The 13586-nt window shown below is 37.4% G+C and overlaps 1 protein-coding gene across 8 annotated transcripts in view; it reads right to left on the bottom strand.

The window, feature by feature from the left end:
* Nucleotides 1-3076: 3076 nt before the first annotated feature.
* The window catches only part of foxp1b (forkhead box P1b), a 524891-nt gene continuing 514381 nt past the window's right edge, over nt 3077-13586 (bottom strand). For 7 of the 8 annotated variants that reach the window (XM_059944321.1, XM_059944319.1, XM_059944324.1 and 4 more), the window contains one exon: nt 3077-7945. In XM_059944321.1, coding sequence (XP_059800304.1) covers nt 7801-7945 — 145 coding nt within the window. In that variant the 3' untranslated portion in view covers nt 3077-7800. The remainder of the gene's footprint in view (nt 7946-13586) is intronic. The other variant, XM_059944326.1, reaches the window with a different exon arrangement.

Genomic DNA, 13586 nt, shown 5'->3' on the forward strand with positions numbered 1-13586 from the left:
GGACTTTTGTTGATCTAATAAAAATGTGATTTCTTTGAAACATATTAATTATATCACAAACAAATTAAATTTTGGAACTACTGATAATAAATCCAATAGTTTAAACATAATTATGAAAAAGGATAGGACTTGTCCTTGTATTGAGATTATAACTTGGAAAGGCAAATTACAATAGCATCAGAGGGGATCTGACAAGTGTGGATTACGACAGGTTGTTTTCTAACAAAGGTGCTCTTTGAAAGAAGGAGGCCTTCAAAAGTGAAATTTTGAGCGTGGAGTTTGTATGTTCCTGTCAGAATAAAAGGCATGGATAATAGGTTTGGGGAACCTTGGTTTTGTGGGGATATTGAGGTACTGGTTAAGATGAAGAATGAGATGCATAGCAGGTACAGGCAGCAAGGAAAAACTGAGGTATTTGAGGGGAATAGGAAATGCAAAAGAGCACTAAAGAGGGGAATCAGAGGGCTAAAAGAAGGCATGAGGTTGCTCATGCAGACAAGTTGAATGAGTTTCCCAAAGGTTTCAACAGATATATTACGAGTAAAAGCATAGCAAGGGGCAAAATTAGTCTTCTTGAAGATCAGTATGGTCATCTATGTGTGGAGCTGAAAGAGATGGGGGAGATCTTAAATGGATTTTTTGCATCTGTATTTACTCAGGAGGTGACGACACTGTCTATTGAACTGTGGCAAAACTGTAGTGAAGTCATGGACCATATATGTCTTGCTGTCTTGAGGCAAATTAAAGTGGATAAATCCTCATGGACTGACAAGGTGTCCCCTTGGAACTTGTGGGAGAATAGTGCAGAAATTACAAGGGTATTCAAGTGTCCTGAGCCACCGGTGAGGTCGCAAAGGATTAGAAGATTGCTAACGTTCCATTGTTTAAGAAAGCTCCAAGAATAAATCCAGAAATTATAGGCTGGTGAGCCTTGTGTCATAGTGGGTAAGTTATTGAAAAATATTCTAAGTAACTGGATATATAAGCATTTGAACAAACAAAAACTGATTAGGGATAGTCAACATGGTCTTGTTCATGGTGGGTCATGTCTAACGAATCTTATGGTGTTTTTCAAGGAGTTACCAGGAAAGTTGATAAAGGAAGAGTATGTTGACAAGGAACCTAATGGGAGGTTGATCAATAAAGTTCAGTCACTTGGCATTCAGCACTTGTAGTAAATTGGATTAGACATTGGGTTCCAAGGAGAAGCTACCAGAAAGTGGTAGCAGATGGTTGCTTCTCTGACTGGAGGTGTGTGACTAGTGGAATGCCACAGGGATCGGTGCTGGGTCTGTTGGCTGTATATTATCTATATTAATGTTTTAAATGATAATGTGGTAAACTGGATCAGCAAATTTGAGTATGACTCTAAGATTGGGGTCAAACCAGACAGTGAGGAAGGGTATCAAAACTTGCAGTATTATGTGGACCAGCTGGGCAAATGAGCTGAAAAATGGCAGATGTAATTTAATGCAGATAAGTGTGTGGTGTGGTAGGTCGGGAGGACAAGCCAGGAGCGGACTTGCATGGTGAATGACTGAGCACTGAGGTGTGTGGTAGAACAAAGGAATCTGAGAATACATATCCATGAATTTGTTAAAAGTCGTGTCACACATAGATACCATCATAACAACAGCTTTTAGCACATCGGCCTTCATAAGTCAAGGTACTAAGTACAGGAGCTGGGATGTTATGTCGAAGTTGCATGAGACATTGGTGAGACTTAATTTGGTGTATTATGTGCAGTTCTGGTTGGTCCTCTACCTACAAGCAAGGTATCAATAAGATTGAAAGAGTACAGAAAAAATTTACAAGGATGCTGTTGGATCTTTGGGACCTGAATTATAGGAAGAAATTGAATAGGCTAGGATTTTGTCCCTGGAGTAAAGGAGAATGAGAGGAGATTTGATAGAGGTATACAAAATTGTAAGGTAAATAGGGTAAATACAATCAGGCTTTTTCCACTGAGGTCATGTGAGACTAGAGCTAGAAGTTATAGGTTAAGGGTGGAGAATGAAATATTTAAGGGGAACATGAGTGGAAACTTCTTCACTCAGATGACAGTGATTTTGTGGATTGAGTTGTCAGCGGAAGTGGTACACGTGGGTTCAATTTCAACACTTAAGGGAAGTTTAGATAGGTACATCTATGGAAGGGGTATGGACGGCTATGGTCCAGGTGCAGGTCAATGGACTAGGCATAATAATGGTTCAGCATTGACTAGGCTGGCCAAAGTTCCTGTTTCTGTACTGTAGTTCTCTACGACTCCATGAAATTGTAAGCCCCGTTAACTTTTGTTAATTAAGTTTAAGAGTAGCTTTGCCACATTGAACTTACTGAAAGAACAACTATAAAATGTAATGCAGTCATAATGTTTTCATAACACTTCTCCACTTTGACATTTTAAGAATCTTCTTTTAACACAGAAGCAACCATTTAATAACAGCTGTTGTATGTGATCTTGAGTTCTATTGATGTAAATTCCAAAAAGTTGCTATTGGTCATACAGGTTGTAGAACAAACGTACTGCATGCCTGCAATTTTAATAGAGATGCTGGCTGTTTCACATCAGCTAATTCTTTTAAAATACCAACTGAAGGAATTTCAAATGAAGGCATGAATGGTCATTCACAAATACTGCTGAATAATTTATATGTATTTTATATTGTGGTATTATAGTAAATTAAATTTTTCACCATTGGCTAAATAATAAGAAATAAATTCAAAAATTTAATCATGTTAGCGATGGTTTCTTAACTTGATAATTGAACAAAATGAGTAGTGCTATTTAAATATACATCACACAACTTTTAGTAATAGGCAAAAAAGTATATTTTTAGTGCTGTTTATTTCCTTCTTTACAAAATTTAATCTTTGTACCCTGTTTAAGATAGTGAATGTTAACTAAATTGTTTTGATTGATATAGTTCAGTGAAGTTACTGTATTACAGGCAGTGTAATTAGCAATCACTGAGTGCATGTAAGCAAAGTTTAGAAGTAAAAATGTCACAGGTACTTTGAAACGATTATTATTGCACAATTATAGTGCAACAGATGTTTGTAAAGACTTTTATTTCAAAACACACAATTTAATAACCTTTCATTACAACAACAAAGCATTATTAATTTCAACATTCATTTAAATCCAATTTAAATGGATTTTCAATAAGACACTGAGCAGCTGTTAAATCTTGAGTTGTTTGTTCTCTTTTGGCTTATGCATTTTGAATTATTCAGCTGTGCATGTGCCAGAGACATTTTGAGCTGGATGGAAATTCTTGAAATATGGATTTTCTACTTGGGCGTAGAATAATAAAAAGCATGTGTGCTTTAAAGAGGGGTCACTTAATGAGGAATGCAAGATGTATAGAGTTACTTCTGTATCCCATTACAACATGTGCTAATATTTGCTAAACAAATTTTTGGAACATTTGTGCATTACATCCAGAAGTATTTTTTCAAGCAACTTGCCAGTCCAGCAAAATGGTGATTCCATAGGGGTTTTTTAAAGATAGCAAGCTAATCATATATTTGATTGCATATCTCATATAGTGACCCTGATCATTCTGTGACCCAAATTAAAATGATACCCCCTGACATTTATAAGACTGAGCAATAAGATAAACTAGAAACAATTCATGTCACTTAAAGCTTTTTAACGAATCGATGCAACTATTTGTAATTGCTTGTTTCACAAGATTAAAAGTGTACAGACCTGACCTGTGTACTCAGTTTTGTGGCTAACATGACCTGTGCATCGGTCGTTACAAAAAACCACTTTGTGATCAGCAATAATTTCCATCAAGAAATCCATATTACTAATATTTCTAGAATTTTAATGTAGTTTGAATTTATAGCTGATCAAATGCAGTAACCTAAATTGCTGTTACAAGGAGACAGTTTAACTGACATTATTAATTATGGGAGAATTTAATGTTTAAGTACCGGCACTTGTATTGGTCAGCTTTATGACTGGGTCACGAAAGAGTCAGAATAGTGCTTGATAACTAGCCATTTCATCTGTTATGAGGAAATTTTCATGATATGTGATTAAAAATGAGAGTAACACCGGAAAATGATGACTTTGGGTTTTGCAGGGATCAACATAATCCTGAAAATGACAACACTGCAAACAGTGTGAACAACCAGCATTTTTATTGCATTTGAGAATGCTAATGTCAGTAATTAGTACTGACTACACACATGAATTTTTTTATTGTCTGCATCAACAGACATGGAATGATGGATTACACTGATGTAAGGAATGAGTTCCTGTATGCCTCTACAATAATCTCTTAACTGGCAGCAACAACATTCAAAGCACCATGATAACACAATGTCCTCTGTCTGTACCATTTTCCAAACAACCCTTTACAAAACAGATTTTTATTTACTGGCTTTTGACAGTGTAAAGGCTGTGACTCTCATTCCTGACATTGAAGTTACCTGAATCATGGTACTTCGATCATGATAATGTATGCTTTTCTTAGAGAAAAAGCATGTAACAAATTATCTTTACATCTTGGCACCTTGTAAAGTTCTTTTTTTAAAAAAATTATCAACAGGTTGACACTCCCCAGTTTTAATAATCATTACTTCACTGCAACTGGCCCTGGAATTCATCATGCTAAGTATTCACGACAGCAGGAAGAGAAATGACTTTTTAAACTGTCTTCTCCAAATCCTTCAAACTTTTAAGACAGCTGCAGAGGGCAGTGGCTGGACCTTTGTAAGCGAGAAGTATCAAAACAGCCTAACACAAACAAAACTGTACAAAATGCTTCGTTCAACGGTAACTTAAAATTCTGTCAACTGTACTACAGTTAAAGCAAAAAAAGAAAGGGATTTTCTCCCAACTGTCAGCAACTGTCTTCCGTTATTCTCAAAGCAAGGGTTAATAAGTAAAATACATGTGCAGAACATTTTGCAGTTTCAATACATACAGTCGTTTTCAAAGCTTTCTTTTAATATAGTCAATACAAAGCAGTTGCACAAAAGCAAATGTGATTTAAACAGATTTTTTTTTGTTTTGGGGCTTAAAAGAACAGTGTTTAAAAAGAAACAGAAAAGACAAAGGCTTGCACTGACACATTGGGATATTTATGTACAATGTAACAAACCCCCACCCTTTAGAAGCAACTGTATATCCAAACGGATATGGTGACAACGTTCAGTCATTGAAATCCTGTACATAAAGAGCCTGAGGTTCAGAGTTGATTCTGCTGAAAGGCTGTGGCACCTGCTAGATATGCAAGCTCTAAGTTTGCTAGTCTTTAGACTAAACATGCAAGACATACAACTAAGTGCAACTGAGTGAAATGTTTTATTTTTCATTCCCTAAAAGTCTGAACTGAGGTATGCGTACTAACGGTTTCTCATGCTGTTAACTTTAGTCATGTCTAGCTACACATGCTGAGAATGTACTAATCTAACCATCTTATTCCCTCAAATACAGAGCTAACCAACAGGCCACTCAGTTTGAAAGCATGGAATCTCTTCTCATGATCCCATTCAGCAACTGCCTGTACATCCTCATGAAGCTGCCTGGAATGCCATTACAAATATATATTTTAAAAGACCACAGACTGCCCATTTAACAGAAAGTTGGATTATGCTGAAAAATAACTGCTGTAATGTCTCTTGTACCAAGCTAATGAGTGCACAGGAGTGTTTCTGTATGATGAACGTGGAAACGAAACAAACAATTCTGAAAAAGTGTGCCAAGGTAAATTAAATGCGAGTTACCTCGGCACCAAGGAGATTGGTCTCCAAACAAAAATGGCACACCATCTTTCAAACACAGCCTCCATAATGAGCATTTTCCTTAAGAAAAACTTATTATATGGTCCAGTTCTATCTCGAAAGCTATTTCTTTGCTCTCTGTATTACAGTTGGAATCTTGCATCTTCAGCTTTTTTTCTGCATTACTCTCATCTGCACAGAAAAGTTCTACATTCACCTTCCCTTGATGGAATGCTCCCTTTCTTTGTGGCCTCAGTGCCATAATTTCCTGGTTTGGTCACCAATTTGTACAATTAAATTTCCCTACAGTGAGCAAATTTGGTCATTATAGGGAAAAGATCTGGGTTTTCAGAGATAATACCTTTGGTTCAAACATCCACCTGGCCTGTTACAGACATTGTTAAAAGGAGACTTTAACATCACAGGTTATTGTCTGTGCATCAGTCCATTTTTAGCCATTTCCCTCTAGATTCTGGTACCTCCTTTGATCAACAATAAGAGGATATTTGGCTTCATCAGATAAAGCATCAAACAGAGAACATAATTTACCTTTAAGATCATCTTTGGTAATCTCAGAAAAAATTATCTGATTTAAAAAACAGCAAAAATAAATAAAGCTCTGAAAGCTTTTTTTCAACTGACAACCTATATAGTCCTAAATAAATACATGAGAGTGGGGTTTTGGGGAGGTGATAGAAAATGACCAGTCGCAGTCTTGAGACAGGAAAGATGTTGAGTGTTATAGAAAACAATTCAATGACCTATATTAACAGAATTACCTTCTGCACGTAAATTTGCTTCAGGATCACATAGGCTTGCAAGATAAGCTCTAGTGACATAGCTTTCTATTTTGAAATCTACTGCGAACTTTTCTAAGTTTGCTGAAATAACAAATCTCTATTGAGCTACTTAACACAGCACTGGACATAAAATTCTTAACTGAAAAGCTTAAACTGCAGTGTAAATTTTTATTTATACAGACGACATATTTTTATGTTCTACTTGCTTTCAACTCCTGTATCTCCTTACTAGTTGCTGAACCTGAACAACAGGAATCGATCTATGGTGTGTATGCAGGAGACAAGGGATAATTACTAAATATCTTTTTTTCTGTCATTCTGTCCCCTTGTTCACTGGCTCCACCATTCCTAGAAGTGAACCTTTCTCTGGAGTTTGGAATGTTGGCTCTGCCGCTTGATACTAAAAGTTGGGCCTGCTTATTTCTGAGAGAAAGCAGACAAAATGATCAGTATTGTTAAACTGTACATACAATGAGGTTTACTTGTGGTTTTTTAAATAATCTCAATGAAGTTAAGGGAAGTGGATGACAGAAAAACTACTGTTTGTGTAACAAATCGATGTGAGGCATTCTGTCCCATTGGTTAAAAAAAACAACATTCAACCACTGAACAACGAGGTCCTCCACAGGCTTGTGGCCGGCAATTATAAAACTGCTTGGATGCAGCAGACGCAAACGTAGACACAATAAAATTTCAGCAAATTATTTTTCACAAATTATTTCCCTTCTCCCCTGCTCCATGAAAACAAGTGTGGATTAAAGGCAGTGATATTAAAACAATCCACTTCCAGTACTGTGCAATTCAGTTTTAGCCTCAGTCTTCCATTTGAATATGCAAGTTCTGGGAAGAGCTCTATCTGCAGTTTGAACTATTAACAGTTTTGATCAGACCCATGAGTCCAACTTGGCAGAACTGCAGTCCAAAGTCAGCTGCAAAGTCTGTGAGGGTGACAGTACAGCTCAGTAACTTTCAACACTGATGTTGACTTCAGGAGAGGAAAATCCCAAGTACCAAACAAGTCCATCCAATGTATGTAGAATACAAATTCCTTTTTTCCAACAAAAAGTAGAAAAAAATCAGAAACATTCCCCAATGGGATTCTTAATGGCACTAAAAGTTATTTAAAACATTTCATTACTTTGTCAAAAAGGGGCTGAAAATTCCTCCAAACTGCCACATTAGGGAGAGATTTCACAGGTAAGTCTGACAAGCTTTCTTTCATTTTAATCTTCATCTCAGGAAATGATAGGAAGCATGCTCATTCCATGTCTTCATTCCCTGGGTCCTCTTCAAATTCTCTGTCATTGTCCAGCTCTGGACTATGGTTTGCTGTTGTCACTAAAGACAGGGGCCCTTCCATGTCCTCTGGGTCCATTGGCTCCTCTTTAACATGGATGGGATACCTAGAACAAAACCAGACCATTTTATTTCAGACAGCAATAAAGGAAAATATTGGTTTGGCTGCAGTATTACTGAAAAGTAAAGTAAATGAGGCAGCACAATTTTTAAATGCATTAACAATGTTTGAATCCAAGTAAGAGCTCCAGAAACTAGAAACAAACTATCAAAACATTTCTATAACAAATGATTTAAAAAACTAATAATTTAAACAAAAGATTTGCCACATTCAGAGAACACAAATTAAATGAAAATAAGTGCAACAAAGCAGCTGTTTGTCAAGCACCTTGTGGAGGCTGATCACTGTGTGAAATGCTGTTCTAGTTAACATGCAGAACCTGTGAGCTTTTTCTCTAGAGGATGACCCTGAGTGAGGTTCTATCATTAATCAACTTCAACCAAACACAGCAACCAGACATCATGATACATGCTTTAAACTCCAAATTAATGCATATTTTTACAAACTGTCAATAATGGAAGAAAAGCACTGCCAGGAAACATAGGCTGAGGGGAAAAAGCCTGCTAAACACAACAGTGTGATAAGAAACTGCATTCCTAACGAGAATAATAATGCTGTCAGTTGTAAACAAGGCAGAACATGATCCCAGCCCTTGGACTGGGCAAGGGATGCACTAAGGAGATGAGATCTGCCAAATTCTCATTACTGAATAGCACATGAATAACCCATGGGGGGAAACGTGGGTTGATTTTATGAAACCACAGTGATAACAATTGAAAAATGTCTTGTGTAAATCACATTTACAACAATCTAGTCAGAAACACAAATAGATTTTGGGGTAGCTCTGTCAGCATGCTCATGTAAACACGCCAATAAGCAAACAGTGCCTTCCTGAGTGACCAGAATTAAAATAAGACACTGTATTCAAAATGAGTTTGTTTCTTTTGCTTAACTATTATGCACTAAAACAGGAAGTAAAGTGAAAAAAAAGAGAACGCCCTTGCTGCTTTCAAAACAATCAACTTTTTAAAGACATTTATTTCTTTATCTTTTTGAAAAACTAGCAATAAATTTGGCTTTGTTTTACAACTCCCTCCACCCAAACCTGCTGTTTGACCTCATCAGTAATAAACCTTGCTGTGCATAAATTGTCTGTAATAACAGCTGCTCCAACTTAAAATTTTCCATGTTTATCTGCTGTATTTGCATGAAAATCTATTTGTTTATTTGATTTATAAGGAGAATGACTTTCAACAAATCTCCATGTTTGGAAGTATAATGTGCTTTGCCAATGTACACAACATGCTAACTTGCTTTGAGTTAACTTTGGAGCATGCCAGGATGAAAGTGCCATCTTGACGCAGTAATTAATCTACTGGCTGTGTACTTCCCAGTATTTCAAAGATTAACAAATATTTCAGAGGTTTGTAGCCACAATGAGAACATGTCTCGATTAAGAATACGTACTTTGTTACTGATCTAGTTTGTAATAAAAGGAGAAAAAAATCTTTCAGCAGCACATGAGAATGTTTCACGGTGTGCTGCTACACCAGCAAGTGGACTAACGTAACTACTCAACTTCTTATGTAACACTTCGTTGGGGTATTTTATTTTCAAATCTGGTAAAAAAGCAGTGTTGATTTTATCTAAGCCGCTGCTCATGCACCACCTACCAGATGTGACACAGTAACAAGAAAGGATTCAAAGATCATGTGCTTCTGATAAATACTATTCACAGTATACAGAACAGTGAAATCTAAAAAACTTCTGTAGTATACACCAAAGTGCTTTACTGGATCAAACATATCATTAAATTCTTAATTTTAAATTTGCATGCAGCTTCTATAATAATTTCTGCATAGGATTCATATCTTATGATGCAAAGCAGATGTACAAGATGTAACAAACCACACAAGTTAATCATAAAATCTAACCTCACATATGTAAATGTTTCCCTTTAACCTACCGTGCTAAATATTGCAATAAGATGCATTTTACCAGCATCAGCTGGGGGGGGGGGGGAGGCGGCAGTGGGGGGATTTGCTCAATAATTCCTATAAATACTGAACACCCAGAAGGACTGCACACCCACCCATCCTGCCTTACCCTTCCTGTTCCAAAATCCTACCCTGAGTACCATTCATATATAGCATGGACAGCAATGTCCCATTACTTCATACTGTTATATATACGCTCATTATATTGCCGTCTGGTACTATAATGCTCCTATTAATTTTGCTTTTGATATTTTAAGAGTGATCTATAAATCAAGAATCCTTTCATATGAGCCTCCATTAATGCTTGGCAAGGATGCTGTTTGCAGCATATTATTTTAATCTCATAATGCAAGGAAGTGAATGAGCAGTTTTATTCCACAGAATTTATTACAACTTTCAGGTTTACAGTGGCTGCAGGCGAAATTATTCAACACCTTTGTTTGAGTGGCTGCATTGTTATCAGAGTCAATTGCTCTGCAAAATGATGCAGGGGGTTGTACTTTAAGCAGGTTATATTGAAAAAGACACAGCTTTGCTGTAGGCCACCTTGGATCTAATCGTGCACTTTTTGAATTTGTATGCTTGTTTCAATAGTTATCTCCCTGACTGATGACAGAATCTCACTGTCTACACACCCAGGTCCTACTACCACCTCCATTACTCGTAACAGAGTAGAACTTGCGAACATGATAGTTGTCCATCCACAATCAAGTTTCTTGATTGCTTATTCAGCTACAATTAGAAGCAAAATTTCTTCAAAGAATACAAAGGGCAAAGCTGAATATAATCTGAGCCTTTTCAATTCACTTCGAACCCAGTATCTCATACATATAGCAATGTGAGGGAGATTAATAAAAGAAAAAAAAGTTTCCTTAGATATACTAACAGACTGTTCTGCTGTGGCTGTACTGGCACCAGATGACAATGAACGTGTCACAGAACAATGGCAAAAGCTTACGATCTGACCTGATCTTTAAACCATGATATGTAGTGCTTGCTCTATTCACTGTTTCTAGAATGATTGGAAAAGCTATCTTTTTATCACTTAAACTTTAAAAATCTATTAGGGGTTCCTGTATGGTTCTAGCTCCAACTTAAATCAGATATGTGGGATCTAATCTTTTAGATTTTGAAGAATGCTTTCACAATTTTTACCTATTGTTGTTTTTACAGTTGTAATAGAAAAACCACGAAGTAAAATAAAAATGGTTTAACATTCATACAACTGTACCTCCCAGACAGCATTTACAAATAACTAATCTCAGCAATAACAAAGGTGTGTCTTTTTTTCAGAACATTTTGTAATGGGTGGTGCAGTATGTTAGAACACCAAACAGACAGTGACAGGGGTGTGGTAGGATATGGTTTTGTACTTGGAAGCTCCCCTACATTAGCTTCCTGAGCACAGCTGCATTGGCAGGAGAATTAGTGAATGGAGGTCAAGGCCTTGCTAAGAAAGTCCTGGGTACAGTCAACATCAAAGACACACAGATATATTTTCTAATGGTCACATTGACTGAGATCATTGGAGGGTGGGGATTGCCACTGATTCTCATGACTGATTATAGAAGCAGCGTGCAAGAATTAAAAAGTGTAACAAAATAAGTGAGTACACAAAATACCAAGTTGTAAGTCACAGAGAACTACAGCACAAAAACATGCCCTGTGCCCCATTTAGTTCATGCCAAACTTATTTAAGTTCTTGGATTTTTTTACTGAAGTCATCTAAAAAGCTTCCAGAAGTGCTTTTTCATTTTTTTTACTTGTTAGCAAACAAGCAGATTGACAATTTAATGTGCAGGTGTTTCCCTGATAAAGTTCCATGAAACAACTGGCAACTGTGAAGTTCTACCTTCTGCTGGGTTGGTATCTTTGAAACAAGATTCATCAGCTCCAGCAGTGGTCAGTTCTGGGTCTTCAAAAATCCCAAACCTATCAGAATACGCATTTGACCCAACCTGAAGCCATTACATAGAGTCAAGTTGAGTAACAGGCCAAAATGCAAAAGCATTGCAGAATGGAGCCCCAAGTAATTCAGAACTTTCAGTGATTTTGCATTTGTCAACAGGCAAAAAGCTACTGTGAGAAATACACTGAAGTAATAAGAGCAGGGATTCAATACTGTTCAGGAGAACTGGCTTAGCAGTATGTGTGGGAATATTCTCTGTCATCTGACTCTCTCAGCTGGTTACTGCTGTACCATAACTGGAGTATGGAGAGGGTCATCTGTTTCCATGGCGATTCAATGATGAGGAAAGCATTCAAGAGAATAGTCATTCTCTAATGGAATCCCCTATTGTCTTTCAATGAGTTCAATAATGAAGCTCATGGCATTATGCAGTATCATCCTCCGCCAGAGCCTTCACTGTCATCATGTGGTCTCTGGTGGATCTCCATTGCCTTAGGCTCTTGGTTTATAAGACAGTAAGACATGGGAGCAGAATTCGGCCATTTGGCCCATCAAGTCTACTTCACCATTCAATCATGATTCTTTTTCTCCCCTCAGCCCCACTTCCTGGCCTTCTCTCTGTAACTGTTGATACCATGGCCAATCAAGAATTTATCAATCTCCACCTTAATATACTCAACAATCTAGCCTGCACAGCTGCCTGTGATGATTCACAAATTCATCACCCTCCAGTTAAAGAAACTTCTCTGCATCTCTGTTTTGAAAGGGCACCCTACTAAACTGAGGCTGTGCCCTTTTTTCCTAGACTACCCACCAAGGGAAAGATCCTTTCTCTAAACAGAAAGGCCTACTCTGTTTAGGCCTTTCAACATTTCAAAGGTTTCAATGAGATCACTCCTCATCCTTCTAAATTCCAGCAAGTACAGGTGAGAGCCATTAAACATTCCTCATATGATAACCAAAAGGAATCCTGGAATTCCTGGATTCCATTCCTGTAATCATCCTTGTGAACCTCCACCAAATGCTTTCCAATGCCAGCATATCTTTCCTTCCCTATGGAGCCCAAAACTCTTCACAATACTCAAGGTGAGGCCTCACCATTACCTTACAAAGCCCTTACATTGTATTGCATCATATCCCTGCTCTTGTATTCTAGACCTTTTGAAATGAATGCTAACATTGTATTTGGCTTCCTCACCACCGACTCAACCTGCAAGTTAACATTTAGGGTGCTCTGCACAAGACTCCCATGTCCCTTTGGATTTTCTTCCTCTTTAGAAAATAGTCTGCACATTTATTTCTTCTACCAGAGTGCATGACCATGCATTTTCCAACATTGTATTTCATTTACCATTTCCTTGCCCATTGACCTAATCTGTCTAAGTCCTTCTGCAGCCTTCTTGTTTACTCAACACTACCTGCCCCTCCACCAATCTTCCTATCATCTACAAACTTGGCAACAAAGCCATCTATTCCATCATCTAAATCATTGACATACAGCATAAAAAGAAGTGGTCGCAACACCAAATCTTGCGGAACACCACTAGTCACTGGCAGCCAATGAGAAAAGGATCTTTTTATTCCCACTCACTGCCTCCTGTCAATCAGACATGCAAGTAACTTTCCTTTAACACCATGGGCTTTTAATGTGGTCAGCAGTGTTATGTGTGGCACCCTGTCAAAAGGCTTCTGAAAATCCAACTATACAACATCCACTGTACTACTTGTAACCTCCTCAAAGAATTCCAACAGGTTCATTTGGCAAGATTTTCCCTTCAGGA

Source organism: Hypanus sabinus, chromosome 19 (assembly GCF_030144855.1).
Source record: "Hypanus sabinus isolate sHypSab1 chromosome 19, sHypSab1.hap1, whole genome shotgun sequence".
In the NCBI taxonomy this organism is placed as follows: domain Eukaryota; kingdom Metazoa; phylum Chordata; class Chondrichthyes; order Myliobatiformes; family Dasyatidae; genus Hypanus; species Hypanus sabinus.